The following is a 27,153-nucleotide window of genomic DNA, read 5'->3' as shown; positions in this document are numbered from 1 at the left end:
AGATGTCTGTGTCGACTCAAAAGATGTAAATGAAAGGCAGAGAGAGTCTTCCAGTGTCCCCCCCCCCGCCCTCACCCTCCATACTAACTTGTTGGAGGCTGTTCCAGCAGCTGACGCTAGGAGCTGTCCTCGGTGCTGAATCCTCGGCTGCCTCCTCTCTCCATGTGCCCGCTGCTCACACAGACAGGAATCCGCTTACTGAGCGTCCAAATTAAAAAGGGACCTCCGCGTTTCACTTGATCATCCTCCACTGTCTTCACCCCGCCAAGCAGGAAGGAAGTGCAACGGCAAGCCGCGCGGCTCGCTTTGTGCTCCGCAGACGTCCGAGAAATCTCGCTTTTTCCCTCTTTGTTGTTGGTGTTTTTCTTTTTTCTTCTTCTTTTTTTTATTTAAGCCGTGGAAGTATTTCTTTTCTCAGCACGGGGACGTGTTTCTGCAGCTACGCGGAGAGCCACCTCGACTTTAGTAGACATGTGCGTGAGACAAGACCGTCAATTGAAGAGCCTCTTGGCGGTCTTGGTCGTGGCAGCCGCCGTGGCCCCGATCCGCGGACAAGGTAAGAACTTGGGTGTTGTTGATGCTGTACTTTGTGGGGATTGTTCCGTGCGCTTCCTTTTGTCAAACTACGCGAGGCGAAGGGGGAGAGACGAGTGCCGGGCTGTGACACCAGGCTGTGTCAGATCCACAAGTGTGTGTACGTGGAGTCACGAGCCCACACAGGATGATTTATTTTAACACAAGTTGACAATTTGTTCACAGCATTGCTGCTTTCAAAGTTGACTACAAAGATACCCCCCCCCCCCCCCCCCCCACCCCCATGAATCAAATGCACCTCTTCTAAACTACCACTTTTTCCTTCAACTACACAGATAAATATTAAATTAAAAGCACAAGCAGCAATAGTCTGGCTAATTAGAAGTTATGGATTCTCACATACTGCCACAGGGTAAAATATGTTTAACAGTCAGGTTACATAACCGTTTACTGTCAATCACAACTTACACACACACACACACACACACACACACACACACACACACACACACACACACACACACACACACACACACACACACGGGGGTTAAGCATGAAGACAACCCAAGCGCCAAATAAAACTTAATAATAACCTCCACCATATTCAACCTAATCAGATGAATGTTCCAGTCAGATGTTGGTAAACAGTCAGGAAGTGACTCGTCTTTGGGCACCGAGGTCTGTGTGACAGACGGTGCTCGGTAATAAGACTCTAATCCTCAGGAATCGCTGAAGATTATTGACCAAGCTGTTTGACACAGTTGAGTGCTTGTGGAAGGATTCATGCACAGTGGCCTCGTCCTAATTATTCCTATTGTGCTCTATCTGTGGTTCAAGTTGTCTGGTGTCACATCCCCCTTCCTCTGAGGGGTTTATGTCTCTTCTATGTCAAGTCGTACAGTCAACATGAGTCCAGTATGAGTGACTTGTGAATAAGGTGACCTAAATATCATGCAGGTGCAGGATTCAGTGTTGAAATTACAGTGCAAATCACACCATCAGTTAACACAAGAGTGAATGAATGGATGAATTATGGTAAATAGTCCTATAGCATGAGGTGAAATTCTTTTTTTCGCTCTATTTTGATAACAGCTCTCATTTTTGAGGGACGAGTGATGACTAAACAATGTAACAATTGTGAAAATGAATTCACATTGCCTGGGCTGTTTCACTCATCATATCTCAGTCCATTAAAAAAAAAAAGGTGCAATCCTGGACCGCTGCCTGAAACAATATTTTATACCATCAACAAAGCATCTGCTGATTGAATATCTAGTGGAGAAAAGGTGCTGCGTCGCTTCAATTACTGAGTTTCAGAACCCGCAACTAAGTGCAAATCCAGTGATTTGTGGTCCTATCAGAAGACATTTAATATTTAAATGTTATTAAAATTAAACACCCACTCAGCTTTGGAACGCTGTACAGAAGTGCCTAGTGGTAGATGTCTGCATTTATGAGTGTTTTCAGAGTCACAATGCCACATATCCCCCAGAACACACCTGCACCGTTCGCTCACAGCTCAAAACTCAAGGGAGAGAGGGGGGGAAAAAAAAAGCACAGCGCACTATTTTTAGAGCAAAATAAAATTTAACAGCTTTCCATTAGTGAAATCTCTGCCGCTGCCTCGCCAAGCAAACGTTCACGTCTTTTAAATAAATGCTCCAAGGTGAGCTGTGTTTCAATTTTTAATTCTCATGACTGTGAGGAAGTTCTGAACGCGTAGATGTCACGGGGAAGACAGGGTTTTTTTGTTTCGCAGGGGTCCTAATCTCTTATTTGTGGCACAGCCTGTTGTTGTGAACCTGCTCCAGTCTGTTACCTAGCAGGGAATACAAACAGCCATCCATCCATTTCACTGTCATGAGTGAAGGGAACAACACAAGGAGAGACCTTTATAAATTGAGGGAACTCTGACATTATTTTCACGTCTGCATTTTGCACACTTATCCCGTCATTTTCACTTAATCAAGTGTGTAATAAATGGAGCTGAATAATTGCAGAAAAAAACATTTTTATTCATTTTTTTTCTAAGCCGTGTTTATTGCAGGGAAGATCAATCAAACCGGTTACGGTTCATTCATTTTAAGAACGTGTTTTGCAAAAGAACTCTTCAATTGTTCAAAATTACAAGCCACTGATTGTTCCTTAACCGCTGGGTTATTTTTCTTTTCCGTCAAAGTTGTATTTCTCCTTAAAAATTTCCATTTGTGGTGTAAACTCGGGCTGCTTTTGTAAAGAGTGACTCACACAAACTTCTAATGGTTGGTTATTTATTTTTCTATTCTATGTGCAGTGTAATTGTCATGAAGTATTCGGGAGCCAGGATTGTTCCAAACCATGCATTTAAAATTTCAGTCAAGAAGAATATTAGATATCCAGAGGAAATTTTCTTTATTGTTTTGTGGCGGACTACATTTTAAGCTTTGGATATTTATTTTATGTGGTAAGCATCAAATAGACGACAAACCATTCAAATGACAAAAGGAAAAGTAAGCATGCAAGACACAATCATCCTCTCATTAAGTTGAAAAAGGGCCACGGTTGCTTTGTTAATTAACTGGTCATCTTCTGTCCCTTTAATGTTTCACATTAATTAAAAGACCTCATTCGGAGGGACAGAGAGAGAACCCGTATTTGGAGGATGATCATTAACATTCTGCTCAGATGCTCCCACTTCTTTATGTCCACCTTTAACTGCAAAAACAAGAAGAAAAATAAAATGGACAGCCCTTAAATCCGTCCCTTACTTTTCATGAGGCACTTTCATTTAGTTTGTCCTCCAGCCTTTCGCTTATGTTTTGGAAATGGCTCAGTGACTCAGTGGTTCTGTGAGGAGTTTTGACACCTGAAAGACATGCAAGTCAAGTGGTTTGTGACTCTGAAATTCTTCGTAGTTTATAGCTGATGTGTTTGTGTTAGCCCCATAGAAATCACATATTAAAGAGTCTGCTTCACATCATAGGTAATGGGTAAACAAAATAATTACGTTCATTAGCGTAAAATCTAATCAAAATAACATTAGCTCTGAACTCATGAGAATTGAAAAGAAGCCACGGTGAAGGTGTGGAGTGATAAATGGAGCTGGAGCAACCAGCAACAATGTTTGACGGTGTGATTACCAAATTGTAACAAGTCCGACGCCACAGGCCTTTAATTATCTCAAATCTCCAAGGGACAAAGTGAAAGAACTTGTCACGAACATTAACTTGGGTAGACAACCTGAAGGCTGCAGCTTGAACTTGTCTAAAGAGGTATCAATCAATTTTACACTCTAATATAAAGCGTGCTATCCGATGTAACTCATTACTTTAACAGCACCAGGTTAAGTTAGACACTACATTAAAAATGTTACACACTATAAAATTCTTTCCTATCTACCAAAGTTCCTGCAAGAAATAATAAAAAACTCTGCAGTGATTTTTAGGCTTGTTTCTGATTCATTCTTTACAAAGCAGCTCATAATGACTGAATGCTGGATCCAAATTATTACATCTAACAAATTCCTGACATATATTTAATAGCTAATCATGCATCCATTCAGTGTGGCGGGGTTTTGTTGGCCCTGGTGCGGCACTTGAAATTTTACACAATTTAATGACATTCAGCTGAGCCTATTATCTTTATGCTTACACATTATCTCAGACTGTTAACAACGATCTGTAGTGATCTGGGAGTCGGAGAAAGGAACGTTTTATGTATCCAAAAGCTCATTAAATGAGTTATGATCTCCTCCTGGTTGACAGAGCTCTCACTGACATGCCACTGCTGGTTTTCGAGATGTCAGATTCACACATTGTGAATTATTTGCTGCACACAGGACACGAGATTATTACCCAAGATTCTTGTTTTGGACCAGTAGATTGATAATATCTGAGCAAATGTTATTTATTATTCTTAGGGATGCATGATATTGGATTTTTGCCTATATCTGTTATGTTTTCCAATTCGTCTGGGCTGACTGCCGATGCTGATGCCGATATTTGCACATATTTTCTCCCATCTAATTGCAGGGAGGACGTCTCTCCTGCAATGGAATTAATATATTATTATGCCTGCTCTTATTGTGATGGCCTGCTGGCAGATGCAGACATACAATGCTTTACAAAATGTACACAATCACAGGGCAAAACAACAAAACTACATAGTCAATGTGTTGTTGGCCTGTCATATCGACAGAGATGTTCATTTCGGGCTGGTATTTCATTTTTAAGGCTTTATCGACTGACAGATGATGTGCTGATATTTATGTGCATCCCTAATTATTATGACATTTTCCAGTTAGATTGTGTGACACAACAATTTAGCACCCGGTCCACATGGAGATAAACTGTTTGCTTACCTGGTAAAAAAATAAATCAGTGTTTCCTACACATATATTTTACTTGGGCAGGCTGCCCGGGTATATTAACGGCCTCCCAAGTATATTTGGGGACCCAATTTAGCATTTTCTACCTCTACTTTTAAATCCATCCAAGAGAATGACACCATCCTTGATCGATTAACTCGTGGACAAGGGGCAGATAAGAAGCAGATAACGATGCCGGTAGAGAGAAGACAGGAAGGAGAGAGAAACAGAAGGTAAACACTTGACTATCATGCTATTTTGGTCTCGATTTGTGGTTAGTATTGGAAGAGGTGCATATTAAAGCTGCATCACTAATAGTGATTGAGATACTGAAAGGTGATTTCTGTGGGCCTGCTTTTGTATTGACACCTGTTACAACAGTGGAATGAAGATCATTTCCTGTTTCAAAAAAGCATTTTAATGTGTATTCATTCAACTCAATTGTAAGTTTCCTTGTTTGTCTCACGAACATTACAGGTTACAGTACTAGTTTGCTGTTTTCCGGCACCAGAGGTGTTGACAGTGTTCATGAAAATTGCCAGGATTGTGGGAATAAAACCACATACTTAGGGTGGATTGTTGCTTTGAGAGGTGCGCTGGAAAAAATCTGAACATCCTATAATTCCATGGGAGGTAACAGAAATCATTCAACACCTGTTTGTTGGATTGCCAGTGATTAACTTCATCAAGGGCTATTCAGCATCTGTGTGCTGTCATAATTAGTTTAACTTTCCCAAGGCCTGTCAATGGTAAATGAGAGTCATTATGCCAGAATGCCCCTCTTCAAGGCTTGGCGCCTGCCTGCCTCAGCCGCTCTCTGTGCCTGTCTCGGTCTCTTTCACTGCCTCCTAGGTGGAGCTCACAGCTTGGCTGAATGCGACTCATTTTCAACTCTTCATGTGCAAATGCCTCTCTCGCTCCGTGAGAATGTTCTATGCATCCTAATTTGAGTCATTGCCTCATATATTTTCTTCCTCAAAAGTGTGAGGCTTTATTTGTCAAAAGAATAGAGTATTTTTTTGCGAGGATCTTTTTTTTTGGAGTTCATGACTGTTTTGCTTGGCATGGTGCTCCCAACAGCTGGCTTTACCCTACAGAAAATAAAGCCTGGCGTAAATCAAAGCTGTACTTCAGCTTAATCTGCAATTCTACGTTTCGAATTCAGATGTGGAGAACACAAAGTGGTTGTACACGTGGTTTAATTTTTTTCTACATACCCGTACTGTGTGGTCAAAATGCAGCATCAGCTTTAAAAAAATAGGGCAACCAGCCATGTTGCGTGAAATACAAAAAAAGTGTTTTTAATATCAGTTTCTTTCTTCTTAGCTGCTGTTTTTTTTAGCATCTTGAATTTCAGTTTATCTTAAGGCAGACTCAGAGATGAGTGTGGTTGGCATTCATTTGCCCAGAGCAATTGAACGTTTTAGTGACCTTTGATTCATTTTTATGTACGGCATATTTTTCAACCTGTAAATAACATAACGCCAACATATTCTTTTTAATTCCTGTCCTAGGAAATAACAACTTACGAAATGACACTGGCATTTTGTACCTTTTGTTTGTTGAGAATTATACACCCTAATCCCAGGTAAATTTGAGTGTGGTCTCCCAAACATATAATAAAAAAACAAAACAAAGCAAACAACAAAACCAGTGTACAATATGGTAGCCTTAAACAAGTGAGGAAAAAACAAATAATTTGATAATTAATGAATCGTTATTGATCCTGAATCAAGCGCTAAAGGTAATCACGAGTTAGTAAGAGATAGTGAGTAGTCCCTCACTACCTCAGGAGTTTCTGCTGGGGAATTCAGTCCAAACACAAACTGCTTTCACAAAGTGTAATGATTATTGAGGCTCAACAGTGCAGTCAGTACAGTCCAGAAAAAAAGGCACTTTCTTTAACAACTGGAACTGTACTGTTCCTCAAGGCTCGAGGAAACAATGGTTCAATTCAGCACTGCAGCACATCTCTGCTCACTTTAGTTGCAGCATAGATGAACATGTGACTGGAGATGACTGACATTTAGCATCATGCCACATTGCCAGAGCTGCATGTGTAGTAGGTTAGTGTTAGAATTGTTTGCCTGAACTCAAACTGCTTGCAGCATAGGATTGGCCATATATTGGATATACTGTCCACACATATTGGATTCAGAGATTCAGTTAACAGTTAACGTTCAGTTAACCTTCATCCTAAATCAGTGATCAAAGGATCTGAATTTGCACCTGATACCCCCGAGCAACAAGAGTTTAAGTTACACTTTATGTCAGAATTAACCATAAATAAATGAGAAACAAATTCTTTGCTTCAGGAGTTTGGTTTTATATTTGAAATTAGATGTCCTACTGGCTTAAGGTTTTGAGTGTCATGTTCGCTGTGCAAGAAAAAAAAAGCAATGGTTTGCAGTAGTAATCAACTCTGTGTCAACCTACAGTATCCAGGCAAAATAAGTAGGCCTATTTACCTGGACTACTATGAACTAACTATATAACTATCAATCACAAATCTCCACTTGATCTACTGAAACTAACCTGACATGCCAGATACAGATGCAGACACAGCTAGAAAATGAAAAGGGCCGGCAGTGAACAGTACTTGGCAGGTGATTGGACGAACCATCAATCTAGCCAGTCAAGAGGAAAGAGAAAACATTTTTCCAACAACAATCAATCAAGAAAAGCCCTCAATGCCGTTTTTTGTTCTTCTTTCAATGAAATGTGCTCCGGTTCTTATATAAGTGTTGCAATAGCAGCATCTACGCTAACCTCTTTAAGAGCCTCCATAGTTGTTTTCAAACTCTAGCTGCTTGCAGTTCCTCAGTGGCTGATGGCTTCAGTTGCCACCCCGGCAAGAGAGAGATGCAAGATATAATGGTGGATTAGTACAAAATGTTGAGTGATTTGAGTGTGCACCCCATAGGGATTTTGCATGAATGTTTGTTGAACTAAGTTGTACTTATTATCCCAACTGTTTCCAACAATGTTCAACCACAGAGAACACAAGTGTACTCAAGGTAACATTCCTTTTCATGTTGCTATAACTTCAGGGAGAGAGTCAAAGAGTGAAGAAGGAAGTTAGTGAATAAAACTTTAAACGTTACCTCATCCTTAAACAGTATTTCATCAGAAATGGTGGTTAATAGTGTGTCCTCACATTGCTTGTGCAACTTTGACAGCAAGATCAGTTATGTTTATCTGCATTACTCACACGAGTATTTATTCTCCCCAAACAGCCAGATTACTTTACTGTACATTAGCTTATGCTAGAGAGTAATGACATGCACCGAGGGTGTGTGTGTGCCTGTGTTTTTCTATTCAGATCAACCTCTCACTAAACTCAGCACTCATCTCACTTTTTTTAACGTCACATTCATGAAATAGAGTGAATTTCCCCTCCAGCTTCAGTCGGCATTCAATATTACAGTACATAAACACCCACTAATAGAGGCCACCTCCGCCCATTGCTGCTGCAGTCAGTCATGATAAATGGGAGTGAAGATAAATCCACTTTTTATCCTAAAATTTTTAAAGTAATCCCTGATCTCTCCTCCTGTTGGTAAATGGCTCCAGATCAGAGCAAAATCTGGTGTGACTTTGGGTGTTTATTCCTCCAGAAGGTGACTCTCTCCTTCCAGAGCTGGCTGAAGTTGGTGAGATCAAGGACAGAGAAGGCTTCATTAAATGTTTCTAAACAAATCATAATTAAGAAATATATGTATTATAATATACCATCATATGCTTACTGGTTAGCTTAGTATCTAGTCTATCTGTATAGCATATGACATGTGCCCTGAATATGATGGCTTAAAAAAAGAGAATCCTGTGATTTGTTTTTGAGGAAATAAAAAGGAGTTCCTCACTTAAAACTGTATTTGTGTGTATGATGGTGCTTAACATTACTTGGGGGGCACAAAAATGAAAAATAAGAATACATAGTTCTGCCCAGTAAAGCATTTAAAAAAAATAACACTGCAGAGAGAAAAAACCTAAACTGTCCCTTTCCCTGATAGCTTTTCCCATCCTCCTTTGTTTAATCACTCTGACAGTTTGGAGAGCCATGAAATGGGTTATTGCGTTTAGATAATTATATGAGCGGTTTCTCCAACAGCCTGTGTTTTGTCTCAACACAATCATTTCCACAGAGATTTAAAGTAACAGGTTTACAATGAAATTGTCAACATGTATCCTCAGCAAAGGACAGAAATTTCCTCTGGATGGGAAGCAGGCACCCATAGCCACTCCGCTTATGAAATCTCCCTCTCAAAGCAGAGAACTGGGGCAGGACTTCCAGCAGGGAAGGCAATGGACTCAGACAACGTGCCTCGCAAAATCGGGTGGGGCTATACACGTTTAATTTATTCCAATGGAGGAGTACCCCTCTAGCAAAACCCTAAATGAAGCGATGTCTTCCACTTTGTCAAGGCAGTACGTCGCTGGTTTACTTCAACCTGCCTTGCCTTTGGCCTTGTGCCTTATCGATCCACTGAAATAAAAAAAAGAGCCGGCATGGTTAGCTTCCCCCAGGCCAAGCCTCCTTTCCACACCTTTCACGCTCTACCTGGCCATGTACACAACTCCCTAATCAGGGCTGGCGTGTTTTGCGGCTGCAGTGGGGCTGGCTCTCTGAAACGATTAGGCCTGGGGACAGCTCCAGCTCTCTTCCCCTCTTCTCCACGCCACATCCCATCTAGAAAGCATTTCATCTGTGGCAGTGGAAAGGCTTATGTGGGGTTGGAGAGTGCTGTGTGAAAAGCAGCAGGTAATAGGCTGTGTAATGTGTTTGGAGGAGTAGTATTAGTATTCACAGTTAGTGCTGACCTCTGGCAGGCTGAGCCACCCCCACAGTAATTTTCTCTGAAAAGATGTAATTGAATTCATCAGGATGAGTAAACATATTATAAGTAGCAGAGAAAGATAACAATGTTGTGGATAGATCAAGGAAGTGGATAGTAGCTCGATGAGTAATTGAAAATAGTCAAAGACAAACACAACTACAGACAGAAAGTGCGCAGGACGCTGGCAAGTCGTTGCATTTACTGTATAGTTGCAGCTTGTGTCTGTGTGATTTCATTCAAAGTAAAAGTGCTGCATGAGAAAAACTGTTCACAAAGATCCCCTCAAACATTGAGCGCTTGCATATTGAGTTTGAAACACTCGCTAGGATAAAGCAAAGCATCCATTTCCAAGCATTTTGTGCAGCTGGCGTCTCCAGTCCAGACAATACAGACACAGAGCAGGACAGGGCCGCGTTGTGACCGTTCTCTGTAGTGAGATGTATTGCAGCGGTGTCCCAGGGGACCTTGTGTATAATTTAAAGGTTCTAACATCGACCGCCATCTTCAGACTATCGAACGTTGTCAGTCCAAGCAACCGGCGGGTGGTCAGGCAATTGTCTGTCAGTCATAATGCAATCCTCTGCCTCCACTTCTCTCCTGGTGATAGAGAGCCAGCTCATTGTGGCCGTTCTCATCTGTCAAAGCATCGAGCAGCCTTTAAAAAAGAATTGTCGCCCTTAAGAATGGATTACTAAGCAGGGAACAGCTGGAGCTCTGTTAGACCACGTCATTGATTGCTGGACTGTAGCTTTTAGAGGTAAAAGCAGGTCCTGACATTTCTCTAAGATGATGGTGAAGTAATTTTAAGTAGCTTTCTATTAAAAGAGGGAAAGCTTTGAAAATCAAACAATACCTTTGACAGGAACATAATGGAACACATTGCTTGATATTTCTTTGTGTTCTTTCTTTTTTTATATTTCAGCCTGTAAACTGTCGACAAGCTGACGTGTGAAATATCTCAGCAGCTGGTAGATGGATTGCCATGAAATTTAGTGCAGACATTCCTGTTCCCCAAAGGATTCAATCTGCTGATTATTGTGTTCTCTAGTGGTTTTGAGTGAAATGTGTTGACAACTCTTGGATGGATCACCACCATTGCCTTTGCTAATTTCTCCAATACTTTGGTTTCTGAGCAAATACCTGACTGATAACTGATAGTCCAAGCTATTCTTTTCTGTTTCTTCTACGATTCGTGTGTCACTGTGAACAAACTGGAATTTGTGTGGTTAGTTACCATCCTTATAGCATTTATATTGTAGGAATTATTATTGTGAGTCTCTTCTGTTTCACTGCTTATGATTGTGGTTTTTATCTATCATGTCGTCCAGGCCAGCACGATGGAAACAGATGTCTGCAGTGTGCACTCAGGGGCTTGTATGCGTGCATTTATTGTCTGTTCTTTACCCGCACTTCCTGGTTGCCTTCTGGTTGTATTTGGCTGATTTGCTGAAGCCGACAACCATTCAAAGGGCGTTCATATTAGATTATCTAAACAGATTATTCAAGCATTACACAACACTGATCACCACAATTGTGACCACTGCTCAATTCTCAATCCTTCTATCTACTTGTAATTGATTAAAATGTCTCTGAATCTAAAACATATTTTAAAAAAAATCCTTATTTGACTTCTCATTTAACCCAGAAATCGGTTCTTAGACATTGCCCAGCAGCTTGAGGTTGCAGCATGTATTCAGTCCATGCAGCCCGGGTGTGCGTGTGCTTTGAAGGATTAAATCTGAATTACCGGGGCAAACAGAGAAAAGGAATTCTGACAGTAGGGGATGATCCCTGCCAAAGACTGGACAAAGCCTTTTAAACAGTATGTATACGGTATAGGGAAGTATTCAGGAAGAGAATGGATTGGAATGATTTATATTATTTCCACTATGCCAATCATTGATCAATCAAGATCATTCCGTATAGCAGTCGATGGTAAATTAAATAAAACTCATGTTAATGTGATTATGCTCCTAGTAAAAAGGGTTAACATTACTGCGGTAGGATATTTTAAGTGAATTTTAGCAAACAGTAAACACCTTAATCTATCAGTAACATCATTGCAACATTCAGATTATTCTGTCCATTTACTTTCCCTGAAGATTGTAGATAGAAGATGTGGTTGCACACGTGACCATATTGAACCAAATTTATGTTGCGTTATTACATTCCTCTTCATACATGATTCAGTGTAAATGATGTAAGCATATGTAGGATCGGGCCTGGAGGGTGAAATCCCCCGGCCGCTTTGTGAAATCCCAGCTTCATCTTGCATCATCCACATTTATGGCCGAGAAAAAAAATAAAATAAAAAAACCTCCCCAAAAGTTAAAAGCAGTTGTCACACGTTTGAACCCAATTTTGCAGACACCAAGCAGTAGGTAGAGAAGTTGATGCGACAGAAACTTTACTGTAAACTCACAGGAGAGACGAAAACACAGCGACTCACGGGTAGTCAAAAGGTAACGCCAGGAAACAAACAGGCAGACAGCCACACAGGCAAAAACATACAAAGGCTGGGAGAGCTAAGGCGATCTGACAAAAACATGTTGTAATGAGGTGCAGCTGGTGAGGCAGGCGGCAGGTCACAAAGGCTGATGAGGGTATGAGCCACAGTTGTGTAGGGCAAGGGAACGACACCTGGTGCACAGGTGAGGAGTGGGCCTTTTTGACTGTACAGGTGTTAATTATAGCTTTAATTAAGGCTCAATTTAATTTTAGCTACATTACATTAGCACTAAACCAAAACCCTAAGAATCCGAAGGTATGTTTTTTTTAAATTGAGATGAATTGAATGAAAAAAAGAATCTGGATCATATCCAGAGATTTTTTAAAATGCTTCATACCAGTTCAAATACTGAGCCTGTATTGACTTTATATTGTGAAGACTATTGCCTTCATTAATTCCCTGGAAACTAAAGCCATCCCTTACCATAACTTTATCTTAATCTTAATCAAGCAATACATAAATTTAAGTTCTTGCTTGAGTTGAGATGAGAAGATTGATACTCCTCTCATTCTTAGCTATAAGCTAAATTTGAAGCCACAGCCTGGGGCTAGTTAGCTTACGCTAGCATAAATACTGGAAAATGGCCCCTCTAAAGCTCCCAGTTGACATTTTGTATCTTGTTTGTTAAATCTGTACACAAGCAGTAATGTAAAAAAAAAGCAAGTTGTGATGTTTAAGTAGGATAACGCTTAGCTTAGCATAAGTTAAGCTACTTAAAATAAGTGAAGCTAAGGGTTCATATTTAACGGAGGGCATATTTTCCAAAAAAATAAACAAAAACCTGATTTTTCCCCCCCTCAAACAGCATTATGAATACAAGAACACACAGAGGAAGAGACAGAAGCAGAGGAAGGAGATATGTCTGCTAACTGAACCGGAAACACCAATTATTCCCTCGCTGCTAATAAATCTAAACATGCATTGACAAACTTAATGGTGATATTTCTGTCCAAGTTAATGGATAATGACTAATCACATCACTGATTTATAATAATAATGAGGTAAACTGATGATAATTAATGCTTCATCTGAAACCATGTTAAATTATGTAACCCAATTCAGCATTTATTTTTAGAAGAAAATAAACTGACCTTACTTTGGCTCAACTGAAGTGGACTGGCTGTCCTTCTGGGGTCAGTCTTGGGTCGAGCGCTTCACTGCAGCAGGGCAAGTGCACAATGAGCTGGAGCAGACCAATCACTAAACAATATCTCAATCTTTCCCAATGTTTTTGGACTCAAGGGCAGAATCTACAAAGAGAAACAAGCCCAGATCCTGCTTGCTGTGAGGCACCAATGCTAACCAGTGTGCCATGCTGTGCTGCCGTAGGTGCGCCGGTTTCAAAGGACTGATGATTTTTTCTCTGTCCTTGTTTTCATCCTGTGGTGTATATTGCAATCATTACCGTTTTAAACAGGCAGTGTCAATAGAATCAAAGAAAATGCAGCTGATTTTTCCTTTTTAGCAGATGAGCTCTAAGCCGGCCTCCTGTGTGTGTTTTTTTTTCACTATGAACATGAGCAGCATCATAAATACGTCTTCTGGCTTTTTTTAGTGAAGAAACAAAAAAACAAAAAAAAACAAAACAAAAACAGATGTTTATCAGCAGCCAGCAACAGGAAAAGGAGAGAAAATATTCTGAGAGAGATCATCTGGGGGGCATTTTTCGAGCAAGTGTCCATGCTGCTATCAATCGCTCTTACGCTTCTTGAGTTTTCACCATTTCTATTGCCACATTGTGCATGAAATGTTCCGCTACATCTGGTATTTTTCATCAGGATAAAAATGGGTAGAACTGAATTTGCAACGCGCAAGGACAGCTGCAGAAATAATGACAGGGTTAGACTCTCCAGTGCACAGTGTCTGCCTCTTATTATCCTTGCACACTGGGTGATGCTGATTTCTTTGGCGTTGGCTGTTTTCAGAAACGTGTTTCTGATTTTTCCCGGCACGAGTGTAACATAAAAGTCGCAGATATCACATTGAGGGGAGTCAAACATCTTCAATGAGATCACAGCTGTGAGGGTATATCCTGTGTTTTCACGCCAACAATTGAGCCTCGGCTCGACTAAGGTAGCAGGTTATAAACAATTTGACAAGGAGGGTGCAAATGTGAGAGCAGAGTTGCAGAGAAGGGGAGAAAAATGAAAACAAAGTAGCAGGGAATTTTCTCCCCTTCTTTTTGTATTAGGGAAAACATTAGTTACACTGCTTGGTTTATGCTTTTATCGAAAGTGCCTCAACAAAATGTTAATATTCATCAGTGTTTCCATTTTGGAGCACCTTAAGGTATCCCGGCCAGACAAGTTTAATGTTTTTTCATGCCTAGGTGTGTTACAAAAAGGAGGACAGTCGGTAAATAGCCTGTCAATGTCAGCGGCCGCTCCTGCTTCAGGCTGACATGTTTGTGTTTATCTGAACTTATTGTGTTTCCCTGTCAAAGTAGTTCCATCTGGAGAGCAAACAAATCTTGACAAGGTTTTAGCAAAGCTGGAAAAAATCTCATCACAAAAGTGCACCACTTGGCTCCAGTGCAATTACCTTCTGTAAATGAAGCTCAGTCTGTCCTGTGAATCGCTCACCTTCTGTGCAGGCGCTTTGCACATACACTGTGTCAACAAAGCAGCACGGGTCTCCGCTTGGTAGGCGCGGGGCTGTTTACCTTTGTTGCTGTGTGGATTGATGAGGTGGCTGAGGCAGAGGCAGGGGCATGATGTGAATAGTTGGAGTATTACTGTGGAAAGAGGTGTTTCCCCTCGGAGGCGGCTAACTGAGTTTGACAAAGCTGTTTCTGCTGAGAGGCTATAGGGACGCTCCCTGGCCCCCCTCCAGCAGCCCCGGCTCTGCGTGTGGATGCACATTTGAGGTAGTGATGAAAGGTAACGCGGAGACAGAAGGGAGGAGGAAGCTCCCAGTAACATAATTTAAGGTGTGAAAGGCAGCTTATAGTGTATTTAGTAGCATGGAGAGAATACAAAAACGAGATAAGGCATGGTTTGACTTCCAGGGCGCTTTATCAGATGTTTATCATGATTTAAAGGTCCATGTCTGTGATATTTTATATCATGCGGACTTATAATGTCAGACAAGATATTGAGGGGTTTCATTCTACAAAATACAGCACAAACATGAGAAAAAAAAGAAAGAAAGAGAAAGTTAACTTAAAAACTAAAGCAGACCGCTTCATTCCTCACAGTCAAGCTTGTTTTTCCTCGGGCGTGTTGATTTCTGCCTCTGTCCTTTGGGTGAAAAAGATTCTCTTTAAATCTATTTTTCTCTTGTTAGATTGTTGATCAATCCTGGTGTTTTGGGATTGCCTATTTGGATGACATATAGTCATCCCTATAGCGTTTATAGGGGACAAACCACTACGTGATCTTTACACAGCTCCCGCTGCCAAGCAAACTGGATTAAACGTCTGCTGTGATTTTGGAGTCATTTTATTCTGCAGCCTTTCCTTTTATTGTCTGTACACACACTCTCTGTCTCTATATCCGATGCCATTGCTGAGGGTGCTCTGAACACCCATCCCCACCGCCAAAAAAAAAGAGTGAACGGCCGAATTTCTCATATTTACTGCACTCAACTGTAAATGAAAGTAGAAATAAGAGAAAGGTTTCAGGCCAACAGGATTTGTCACCACTTAATCCAGTGGGATGGATTGCAAGCTCACATTTTATTTCACAGCACAAGACAGATTCTAAAGGCTTGCAAACGTTTTTTTTTTAGAGACATTTAAAAATTCTAACAAATAATAGGGCAACTAGCAAAATAAACTGAACAAAGAATACAGAATTTACTGTCTTATGTGGGTAATTAACATTATTTTATTAACGCAACATTATGTAGAAATTGGCATTTTGTGTGATTGACCCCCCACAGTATCTGAGTGCAACACCACTGTCGTAAGAACCAATCCCAGGTGTGTAACAATTTGTCAGGTGCTAACTACAAACAAAACTCATTACGTCATAACAAAGTTATGTCTTGAAAACATCTTGAAAAAGGTAAAAAAGTTACAAAATGTTGCTTCATATTGCTGTGAATTGTTTATTTGAAACTGTGAAGCTACTTGTTGTCATGGTCTTAAGATTTGTTAATATTTTTTCCATGACTTTGTCTTCATTGTTTCATCTTGCCTGATGAAAGACACGTACAGACTGATTTTGTATCTTGTTGCTAGTTCAGACTTATTCAAAGTTCATTTATCAAGTTGAACGATGGTTCATTTTCTGAAAGAGCTGTAACTCCTGAACTGATTGGGAGGTGTCCTTGATGTTAAGTTGATGTACTGTGTTGATTTAGTTATCACAGTGACTATGATGATAAAACAGAGAAACACTTCAGAACTTTGTTTTAAAGGTGCAATATATAAGAATTGTCCAGCTGTCAAATTCACAATCAAAACAAATTGAGGCAGGATATCACGAGAGTAACTGCTGATTGTAGCTGCTGTTAGCAAGTTAGCCTGGTTAGCAGTGCATTTAGTGGTCCAGAATGGGAGGTGGGACCACTAGGGAAGTGTTGCTCTTTACAACACAAGCAGAGGTAGGTTTCTCTGAAACAGGTCGGGCTAGCTGGTTAGAATGCTATCTATCTATCTATCTATCTATCTATCTATCTATCTATCTCTCTATCTCTCTATCTATCTATCTATCTATCTATCTATCTATCTATCTATCTTTATATAGCTGTTATCTCTTCAATTCATAGTAAAATATTATAGCCTTATCTGAGACTAGGACAAATCATCTTTAGCTGGATTTACCACTTGAACATAGAAAAGGTAACTTCACTCTAGCTACCAAAAACATTAGTCTCTCACTGTCCAATTTAAAAACCCACCTTTTCTGACCAGGGTTAGGGTTAGAATTTCTCTAGACTGACCAAGAGACAAATCGACAGAAAAGCACAGAGGTGTCATATTGTGCCTTTCCCTGACTCATGAATAGATCCTCAGAATAGAAGTGTTTTAATAGATCCTCAGGGAAAAAAAATCTTGTTGTTTCCATGGTAATGTGAGTGAGGTTTGTTCGCTTGCAGAGTTATCTCTTGAAGAAACTTTACTTGAAAAGAAGGTGAACACAAATGATGGCAAAAATTGTATGGGCAAGCCACGGTACTTCCATTTAGACATCTCATCACGGCTGAATAACAGAGTGGAACAGTAATAATAATAATAATAACTACCACAGAAAAGAAGGCTGTATTGATTGTTGGAATTGGAGTGGCACATTAGAGGTGTGGAAATTTCTCGATTTTAAGACACGATGTGGACGTGGAAGATTCTGCATCGATGCAGAGACGGAGCATAATTGAGAGCCTGCAGCTTATGTTGATTGTTGATTGGACAATAAAGTTACGTTGCTCCCATGCTTTGAACTGTGTGCGGACATTAGGCTAACGTTACTTATGTAGGAGGTATGTCGGAGGCAGGCAGAGATCATCTGCGAGTGATGAAAAAAACAACCATTTTTTTTTCAGGGCACATGTTGGATTTTATTAACTTGCTGGGAAGCACAAACTGGACGAGACCCACGCTGAGTGTGACTTCTGCCTCACACCAATTCCCAATCACGTTAGCCATTTTCACCTGAAGCTAATGTCTGCCACCATAAATAAGAAGGAGGATGAGGTGCTGTCAACCTTGCCGTCCAACTCTGAGAGAGGTGTGTGCAGCAGAGTCAATAAATACCTTATCTTAACTACAACAAACGCGTAAGGCACTGCAGATGGATAAATGTTTTGTTTATGTATTGAAAAGATGCAGCTTTTATTTTGTAGACTGCTATAGTCCGATTATTGGAAGGACTTTCTGAATAAAAGGGGAATTTAAATGACGAAGACGTGGCCATGCGCAGGAATAAAGATCATTGGGGATGCCATACACTACGATGCATCGAGAATGGTTTTGCATTCGAATCATTAGGAGCTGAATCGTAATCGAATTGAATCGTGAGGCCTGTGAAGACTCACTCCTCTGTGGCACATGGGGGTTACAACAGAAAAAGGTCAGTCCGCGAACACACACACACACACTAACAGACAGCTCTGCCATTACGCAAATGGATCTGGATAGGCACTTCAGTATGTTTGCTCTTTGTCTCGGGCCGTCTGAGGATTTGGTGAGCTTGAAGACAAACCGCCCCTTGATCTGAAAGCTCAGAATCACGGAGAAGATAGATCAAAGCCTCTGTCTGCCATCCCTCTGAGATGCTTCCGTTAGAATCTGGAACATTGAGCGAAAGGAAGGGAGCATAAAGGAGGAGAAGAGAGGGCAAAGTTTGTTCGTGTGTGCCTGTGTACTCAGTGTATGCAATTAGGTGGTTTTCTGGTAAATGTGCAGGATGGGAGATGGATTGGCTCAGAAGAAAATCCTTCTGTCTGGGTCTCACATCCCCTCAGTCACACAGGCATTGCAGCCCCGTCACATACGGCGAGACAAAACAGGACCTGCTAAATGATGTGTGGGAGGTTGGGCTGGAAAATGGTGTTATCAGAACTCGGCAGAGTTTGCAGTTTTGTTCCTCGCTCATCTTATTGCGGAAGTTAACTCACACACACTGACATTTAAATACGGTTATAAGCTTAAATTTGAAAGTATTCCTAGCTCAGCTGATCCGATAAAAACATTTTGCAGAAGGCCCCAACTTTTCAGCGCTCAAAAAGAAAAAAATCTACTGGCACAGATTTAGATTATATTCAATAAAGCATCCGACCCTTGCAGGTTCTTGGCTGTGTTCTGTGTTCAGTTAATGATTAAGCAGAAAGCTGTCCTTCTGGCCTTTATTTGAAACACTTCCTGTGAGAGAAGCTTCTTAAATTAATTATGTTTGCCTAATGAATAATTAAGCCAAGGGAAAGATAATTTGGTGTTACGCAGCGAGCCAGACCATTGTGCATGTAGAGGAACCGGTGCTCTGTGTGCCTGGTTGATTTCACATTGGGAGTGTGAAATGAGAATTAGCAAACAATTTGCCTCCTGTTCCATCCTTCACCATGACTAAAACATCACTGCTGATTATGTCTTGACAAGTGTCAATACTGCACGCCTGCTTGTTAACTGTACCAGAGACAGGTTGCGTGTGAGGTTCTATTATTGTGGTTTTGAATTGTGGAGGGGTATTGATTCACGGTCTGAATGAAGGCGGAAACAAATGCTATTGTGTCAGATTGTATTGTCACAGAAGTTTGAAACAAAGTTGAAGCGCAGCCTCAGTGACACAAGACATAAACAGACGGTAATAGCTCCTCATCTGCAGAGGTGACACACAGAGGATAGAGATTAGGCCATGAGAGAAGACTTTTAATTATTGAAGTTACTTACAGAGAAGTAATTCATGGGAGCCGCTGGTGCTGGGTTAAAATGGATATCTTAACAACAGACCACATCCACACAGCAGACATTATAAGGAATATGACAAATTGTTATCATTTCACCGCTTTCTGATTGATTAGCAACTGAAAACACAATGGACGGTGAAAATCCGGAGGATCATCGGGCCATATTTCAAGGTAAAACAACATATTTGGTATCTCTACATAAACTAATGTTAGCATCTAACCACTTGCAAGCTAACGCTACTTTTTGATAGCGTTACACAATACAATAGGAAAGGTGTAAATTAGTTCTAAAACATGAACAAACATCTTGGACACATTTATTTAGGCCTAGAAGTGAAGCGCAGTGGATGTAATCAAGTACAAACGTCAGCTAGGAAGTGCTTAAATGCTAACGTTGTTGTTTTACCTTGAAGTACGGCCTGATATCCCTCCAGATGTTCACTATCCGTCTTCTTTTCAGTTGCTGACCAACCGAGAAGTGGTGAAATCATGACAATTTGTCAGATTCCCTGAAACACGTTAGTACATTAGCCGAGCTTTCAAACTCCCCACTCTTAGCGTGACGTCAGAGGAAAATGGCCGCCATGTGAATATGTTCAATAAGGTCTCTTAGTTAGTTAACTTAGGTGTTGTTACCTATAAAACAGTCTTATTATGCATTTATGTATTATCATCTCCGCCAGCCATGTTAGCCTATAGGGGATCATGCATTTGTTTGTGTGTGTGTGTGTTTTATATATCTGTCTGCAGCTAATCTCACATACTACTGGACCCATCACCCTATTATTTTTTTGTGGACTCTAGTGTCATGGACCTCTCATGGTCGTGCTTATTCAGTTTTTTAAAAAGCAAATTTTATTGACTGCTCTGTTTTATTCTGCTACTCACTGCCTCACTCCTCTTAATTAGGGGCTGCATGTTATCAACAACTGCTTCAGTTTGGACTCTTATTTCTGCCAGAGCCGCTTGGTACTTCTAAGGGGACCGACAGAATTTATTCGACCGAGTACCTCACGTGAGATCAATTGGAGCCAAACTTCGGTACCTTGAGAGCATGTTGTGTTGGGAGATTAAATACATGCAGAAAAAGATTATTTATGAGCCTATTATAAAACTTTGACTTTTGTTTTTCCAGATGTATTCACCATTTGACAATTTGTGTTACGACATAGCAAAATGTATTTTCCGGCAATCAGTTGCTACAGATATACTTGCTTTTTAGCTTGTTGACCCATTGATGTCCCCTACACTGCCCCTACCATTCAAGTGCGAATTGCATTTTGCAGCAAGTAGCTTTCATTTCTAAGGGATGTGGACAACCGACACACTGAACGGACACAAGACACATGAGGCGGCCATCACGTTGTCAAAGCAAATATATCTTTGACCCGAGCCAAAAAAAAAAAAAAGCACCTACATGTAGTCTGTTTCTGCCACATTTTGTCGTAGTTAAAATCTAACCTTCATAGAAACGTTATCATAGAAATCTGCAGACGAATTCAATGCCGGATACGTTATTTAACATTAAAGTCAGGCAAAGGACGAGATGAATGAATCAGCCTTTCATTTTCGCTGCCATCTTGCCTGTGACCCTGGCGTAGATCTCTACTGAGTGCACTCATCTAGTTTAATTATATACAAATGTAAAACCTTTTATTGAACATTTCTTTCTCCTATATCCACTTGAGGAAATCTTAGAGAATTTAAGTTACATTCCCAGGCATTTCTTGGGCAGAGATATTATTTTTTAGTGTGTTTGTGCCTTCTCACTAATATACACACCTGGCTAAGATACAATGTAACAGGACAAACACAGCTGACAGTTTCAATTCTGCTGCCCCAAGTGATTTATAGACTCTATGAGTCACTCACAGAGAGAGGGAGCGCGAACGAGAGAGAGAGAGAGCGAGAGGGGGACAGACAGATAGTCACACACACACGCACACACACTTACTATCTCCTTGTCTCTTCCTCCCCCCTCTTTTCTCCTCCCTGGTTATAAAGACTTGCCAAGAAATCATTGGCTCAACAGAGAAAGGGCAAATCCTCTTCAGCCAATTTAAATTCTTCTGAGCACATGGTGCCGTCTATTCCAAACTAATTAATAGACATGTCATGAATAAAAACACTTTGATTATGAAAAGAGCTTGCCCTATGCCTCCTTTTAGGCTTGTCATTAGTATGAGGACACATGTGGCGAATAGCTGGAGTGTTGGTACCAGCAGCCTGAGACAGCCGCAGATGCCCTCTCTTGATTAAATTTCTCGCTCCATGTTTTATTCAGGGACGGCTGCATGGACCCAGTGCCACAGTCTCTGATTAGCTGTACCTGTACCAACAGGAGAGCCAGGGCCAGCAGGACCAGAAGGGCAAGGCCTATTCAAAGGCCAGGACACAAAGACATGTGACCCTGGAGCCCTCACTCTCACAAGTGCACTCCATCAGCCACTACCCAGCTGTTCTCTCTGTCAAAGTGTCATACTGCGCAGATCTCCCTATTCTATAGCCCCCCTATAACCTGGACCTGCTCACTCTAATATATATGGCTGCTAGTCGCTGCAGCACATTCAGTAGAACTCCCAGGGTTGGCCACGGTACATCAGTTCTGAGGAAGCACACACACTCACTGTTTCTTTCTTCCTTTGCTGTGGCAGTAGCTTGACCTGATGCATCCAAATATAACCTTCCAAAGCCTCTGAAATGATTTGTTAGCACAGACATGCACAGTACATTATGTGTACTATTAAATTTGACTTCTGATGGTTTATAAATTACACAATAAAACAGCAAAATAGGTCATCACTGTTCATAAAGGGGCAATTTATAGTAAATTAAACTTTAGTTAATAGTTATTTCACTTATAACAAACAATTAAATGCTTTATAAACCATTCATTAAATAATTGTTTTTTATAAACAATTGCTCAATAAAGGGTAAAGCATTTCATTGATCGTAAGCAGTTAAATAACTATTTACTAAAGTCTAATTAACTGTAAATGTACAGAGTAACTGCTTACCTGCCGTTAGCCAGGAAGTTCAGTTTACCACTTACAACTGACTCTGCAGTGTTGTTCACTAGCGGACTGTCGCCTCTTGAGGTACAAAGTGGATGGGGCAAGCTGGTTAGCATGCTAACTTCAATTGATATCTCTGCAACAGTACATAGACGTCAGCACACGTCAGCACTGAGGACTGCCTCCTCACATTCTGTTGATTTTTTAAATGTTTATAACTAAAATTCTTACATATTGCCCCTTTAATAATGGTTATTATATTGTGTTACCACAAGTCACAATAATGTATACAATGATAAAAGCATCACATGCTCATTTTGAACACATTCATTTCATTGCTGTTAAATTATTTGGTAGTTTAAAATGGTTATTAATAATGTACAAATTAATCTAAATGATTTGTTACTTAATTATACTGCTAATTATTTGTGATTCATTTTTGAAAATCAAATAATCCGTTTCTTTAAATTCACCATTGTAAATTGCTATAAAAAGATTTTTACTAAAATCTATTTCATAATTATGTAACAGTGGTTTAATTCCGGCATAGTGAAGAAGGCTTTGTTTGGGATTATAGTTTCCAGAGGGGAGTCTCTCTTCAGACATGACTATGCACAGTCAGTAATGGATAACATGCATGTTGGAGCTGTTAGTGTTACACTCTGCTGCTTTATTGATCGTGTGGAACTAGCTCAACATCTCAGACTGGTCTCCGAGCAGTCATAGCTGGCTCTGTGGTGCCTTATGTTACACTGCAAAGAGGTTCTGGCTGTCAACATGTGGTCCTCAGCCCAGCTGACTTGTCCCAAAGGGGAGCCGAACCCCCTGCAGGAGCCATCTGTATCCCCGGCAAGGCTATCCATCATCCTCACTGCGGCGCTCAATTTAGAGTTCTTCTGCAGACAGCTTCAGGCAGCAGTGAACAGCTTTACATGTACGTGTCTGTAATGAGAACCCTTGAAACCTGCCTAGTGGCTCTCAAAGCCAGCCTCGAGGGCTGAAGGGAATCAATGAGTCGATCCCTGGGGCAGATCTCACGCCCATCCTCCAGGAGTGTTCCAAATGTAGGTTTTCTCTCTAAATTTCTCCTTGTGGAGACAGTGACAGCAAATTAGGAAAAGAAAAAGTGATTAGTGTGTACAGCAACATACAGCTGAGGCTTCCAGGCCGATGACTCTCGTACAGGGAAGGCTGTAGGTTCCTGGAAGATGAATTCCTCCATTCAGTAGATTTCTTAATTTGTTTTTTAATAAGAAGCCTCTCATGCAGAGATCCCAAAATATTTTCCTTTGATTAAATAGAAGTTTTATTTGCAGTACAACCAGGAAACTGGAAACGTTCAGGAATCCCTGCTTTAAGCAGCCCTGCATGCTCTGCTCTGGGGCCTTTGAGTGCAATACATGGAACAACACTGGTCTAAGTATGCATTAGTGCTCTTGAATCTTTTGATCATAAATATGGCACTAATGGTTGATGTCCTAGATTTTACAGAAAGAGTACATTTTATTTTACCAGGTATGTTGAGTCATAGCTCACGCACATTTTACATCCTTGGGGCTACAGTTGTAGGGAAAGGAGGATTATATGCAATTGCGTTCATTCATGCTTGAGGGCTTGCCTGCTGCAACCACGGGAAAGTGCTTCTAATTAATCTCCACAACCTGAACTTCCTAAGGAACCTCTAGTAACAAGCCTGTTTCTCTAACCTTAGGCTACCACTGCCTTATTGCTAGGAAACAAATACATGTACATCAAACAACCAATTGTGCCTTTGGTGCAGTGCAGAAACAAGAAACCTCTCGCAGAGCCGTGAAAAAGAACTTCGTGCCGGGGTTGAGGGTTGATATCGTCCCAGTTGTATTTGATGCAGCACTGAGAATGTGTTTATTCTAATGGCTGTCTGGGCCACTGCATCGCTGTATCCTCACAGAAGCCTGTATTAGACACACTCTCGCATCGCCTCAACTCAAAGTCTGCCAGTGATGCATTCATCTGTCCAGCAGGTTGAGTAAGTAGAATCCATTTTGTGTCAGTTAATTCAATCAGCCTCAGCTGACTGCTGCATGCTGACGGTGCTCTGAGAGGCCACAGGGGCTTTAGAGAGAGAAGATAGAAGAAGAATCCTCTTGGCAGGGGGGTGAAATGTCATAGCCCACTGCCCTGGCCAGATGAGGCTGTGTTACACATCAACTTGGCGGCTCAAGACACGATAGTTGCAGCTTATCATATGTAAGCTCAGGGGAAGGAGGCCAGTGGGCATTCCCACATTTTGTGTTGTCATATTGCGTTCACATCTCTACATTACAAATCTCATTCTTCATGCTGGTGTGCTGAGCTCTCACGCAGTTTCTCAATAATCGCACAGGCTGGTTGGCGACACATCTAAATCCCTCTCCTACAGGTTCCCAATTCCACATGCGACTTGTTGTGATGTTTTCTGAACCAGATACAAGAAGTGTAAGCGGTAAACAACCCCAAGAGTACTGTATGCTGATAGGTGTAGCCAGACAGCAATAATACCTAATGGTTTTTTTCTGTGCCTGAGATCAGTCTGTCCATGTTGCACATTACTGCAACCACAGGTGAGCTTCTACCAGGGAAACTAATGCTGTAAAATGGAAGATTCTGAAGAATGAGTCAAGTTTGGTACCTTGGAAAAATATCTTTAAGCATGTAGGGTGAAAAGCATCAGCTTACTCTGCACAAATTCTTCAATTTATATCCTACTCGATAACCTCAGAATTGTGGGGGAGTGTGAGGCGAAGTAAAACCTCTTGTGCCCAGCAGTCCCTGCATAAATATGATTATACCTGCATCACCTCTGGAAATATATTGGAACAGTAAACTGGAAAATAAATCATATAAGGTGAGGATTGATTCCACATCTAGTCACCAGTGCTGTGAATTACAGGAGACATATTATGCTCATTTTCACATTCATAGTTTTTTTTTGTGTTTCTATGAGAGTAGCTTTACATGCTTTAGTGCTCAAAAAACATATCAGTTTTCTCATACTGAATTCCCATACTGTATTCCCATACTGTATTCCCCCTCTGTCTGAAATGCTCTGTTTTAGCTCCTGTCTCTTTAAGGCCCCCCATCGCTCTGATTGGTCAGCTCACATGCGCCTGAGCCAGCATCGCTAACAACAACAGAGCAGCTGTCTGCCAAAAGCTTGCCTGCCAAACTGGCTGCTAGACGTTAATTTTGCAAATGTACGACTTTGTGACATAGTGTGATGTCGCAAAGTCACAGATTTAAACTACTGACGAGGCGTTTCGGGAACGGAGTTTCCTGTGGGAAAGAGGAGCTTCTGTTCAATGCAAACGTTGACCTTTGTAACTTTCAAGACCTTTTACATGCACAAGAACATATATATAAATATATATATATATAGTGAAGTGAAAAGCATAATAGGTCCTTTAAGCAGTGTATGTTTTTCTGCCTTAACTAAAACTCTTCATTTTAAGATGTGGTTGCATACTATTACATGGCCTTTATCTGTGTTACTGGAAAGTTCAGGTCTGCTGTGAGAAATAAGATATAGTAAGATGGTAAACTATGAAGTGCTTTGAAAACAGTTCTATTGGGTTTCTATCATTCATTTAGTTCACAAGATTTGATGTTTTTGTTTCTATTCCCAGACAGAGAGGCCTCCAGAGAGGTCCCTGCTTTTATCTTGATCACAAGAATAGAATATGTGGTGATTTCTCCAGTAATGATCCCCATCCTCCCCATCTGCGAGACTGGCAGCAAGGCCCTCTAGACAAACAGCTCGTCTCAGCGTTGGAAATTAAAGCGAACATCTCAACTATGTAGAAAGCTTTACTTAAAGCATTAATCATACCTTGAGCGTTCTGCTTCAGTCCATCAGCTCCCCTTTAAACCGAAAATTCTGTGCGATTCTGCAGTTTACCAACCCACGTAATTGAGCAACACAAAGTCACAATATCCTTTTGCTCAAAGGACCCTTTTGAAAACTGAAAGTCAGTCCAAAGTCATCAGTATCCTCTTTGAGAAATAACTTTATTCTCTCAGACTGTTCATTTGAATATCAGCCAGCAATTTCCTTCATAAGCTGTGTGAATTCACTCCGGAACAATACATTTTGCACCGAGTTTATAAGATGTTTACTCTCACACTTTAACATTGTGGGTGTATGTGTGTTCGTGCAGAGTATGTCTAAGTCTGTGAATGTCTTGTTCATGGCGTGTGTGAGCACTTGAGCATGTGGCCGAGAGACTGTCACTAATAACAGAAATTAAATTTCTGTAGATAAACATATGGAGATTGCAGGCTGTGAAATTGACTTCAGGCTGTGAAATTAAAGGCAAAGCCCACTGAGGTGATAGCTCCGGTTGTTCGGGGGTGGGGCACGCTGCACTGTACGTGTTTATACTGCAATTCAATTAGTGCCCTTGATCATCTTCTTCAGCAAGTCCGATGTGGTGAGACTTTGCGATCCGGGCTGCAGGACACCGGCTCAATCTCGGAGAGATATTTGATTTATTTGTTCATTAGGAACTCTCTCTGCAGACTCAGACCTCTCATCAATCCCTGTTCACACTC

General features: G+C 40.9%; 1 protein-coding gene across 1 annotated transcript in view; it reads left to right on the top strand.

Annotated features, from left to right (window-relative positions):
• Positions 1-471: 471 nt before the first annotated feature.
• LOC141007427 (seizure protein 6 homolog) overlaps positions 472-27,153 on the top strand; it is a 101,021-nt gene continuing 74,339 nt past the window's right edge. The window contains exon 1 of the mRNA XM_073479791.1: positions 472-556. Coding sequence (XP_073335892.1) covers positions 472-556 — 85 coding nt within the window. The remainder of the gene's footprint in view (positions 557-27,153) is intronic.

This window comes from Pagrus major, chromosome 13 (assembly GCF_040436345.1).
Source record: "Pagrus major chromosome 13, Pma_NU_1.0".
NCBI classification, from domain to species: domain Eukaryota; kingdom Metazoa; phylum Chordata; class Actinopteri; order Spariformes; family Sparidae; genus Pagrus; species Pagrus major.
This window is presented reverse-complemented; position numbering and strand designations above follow the sequence as displayed.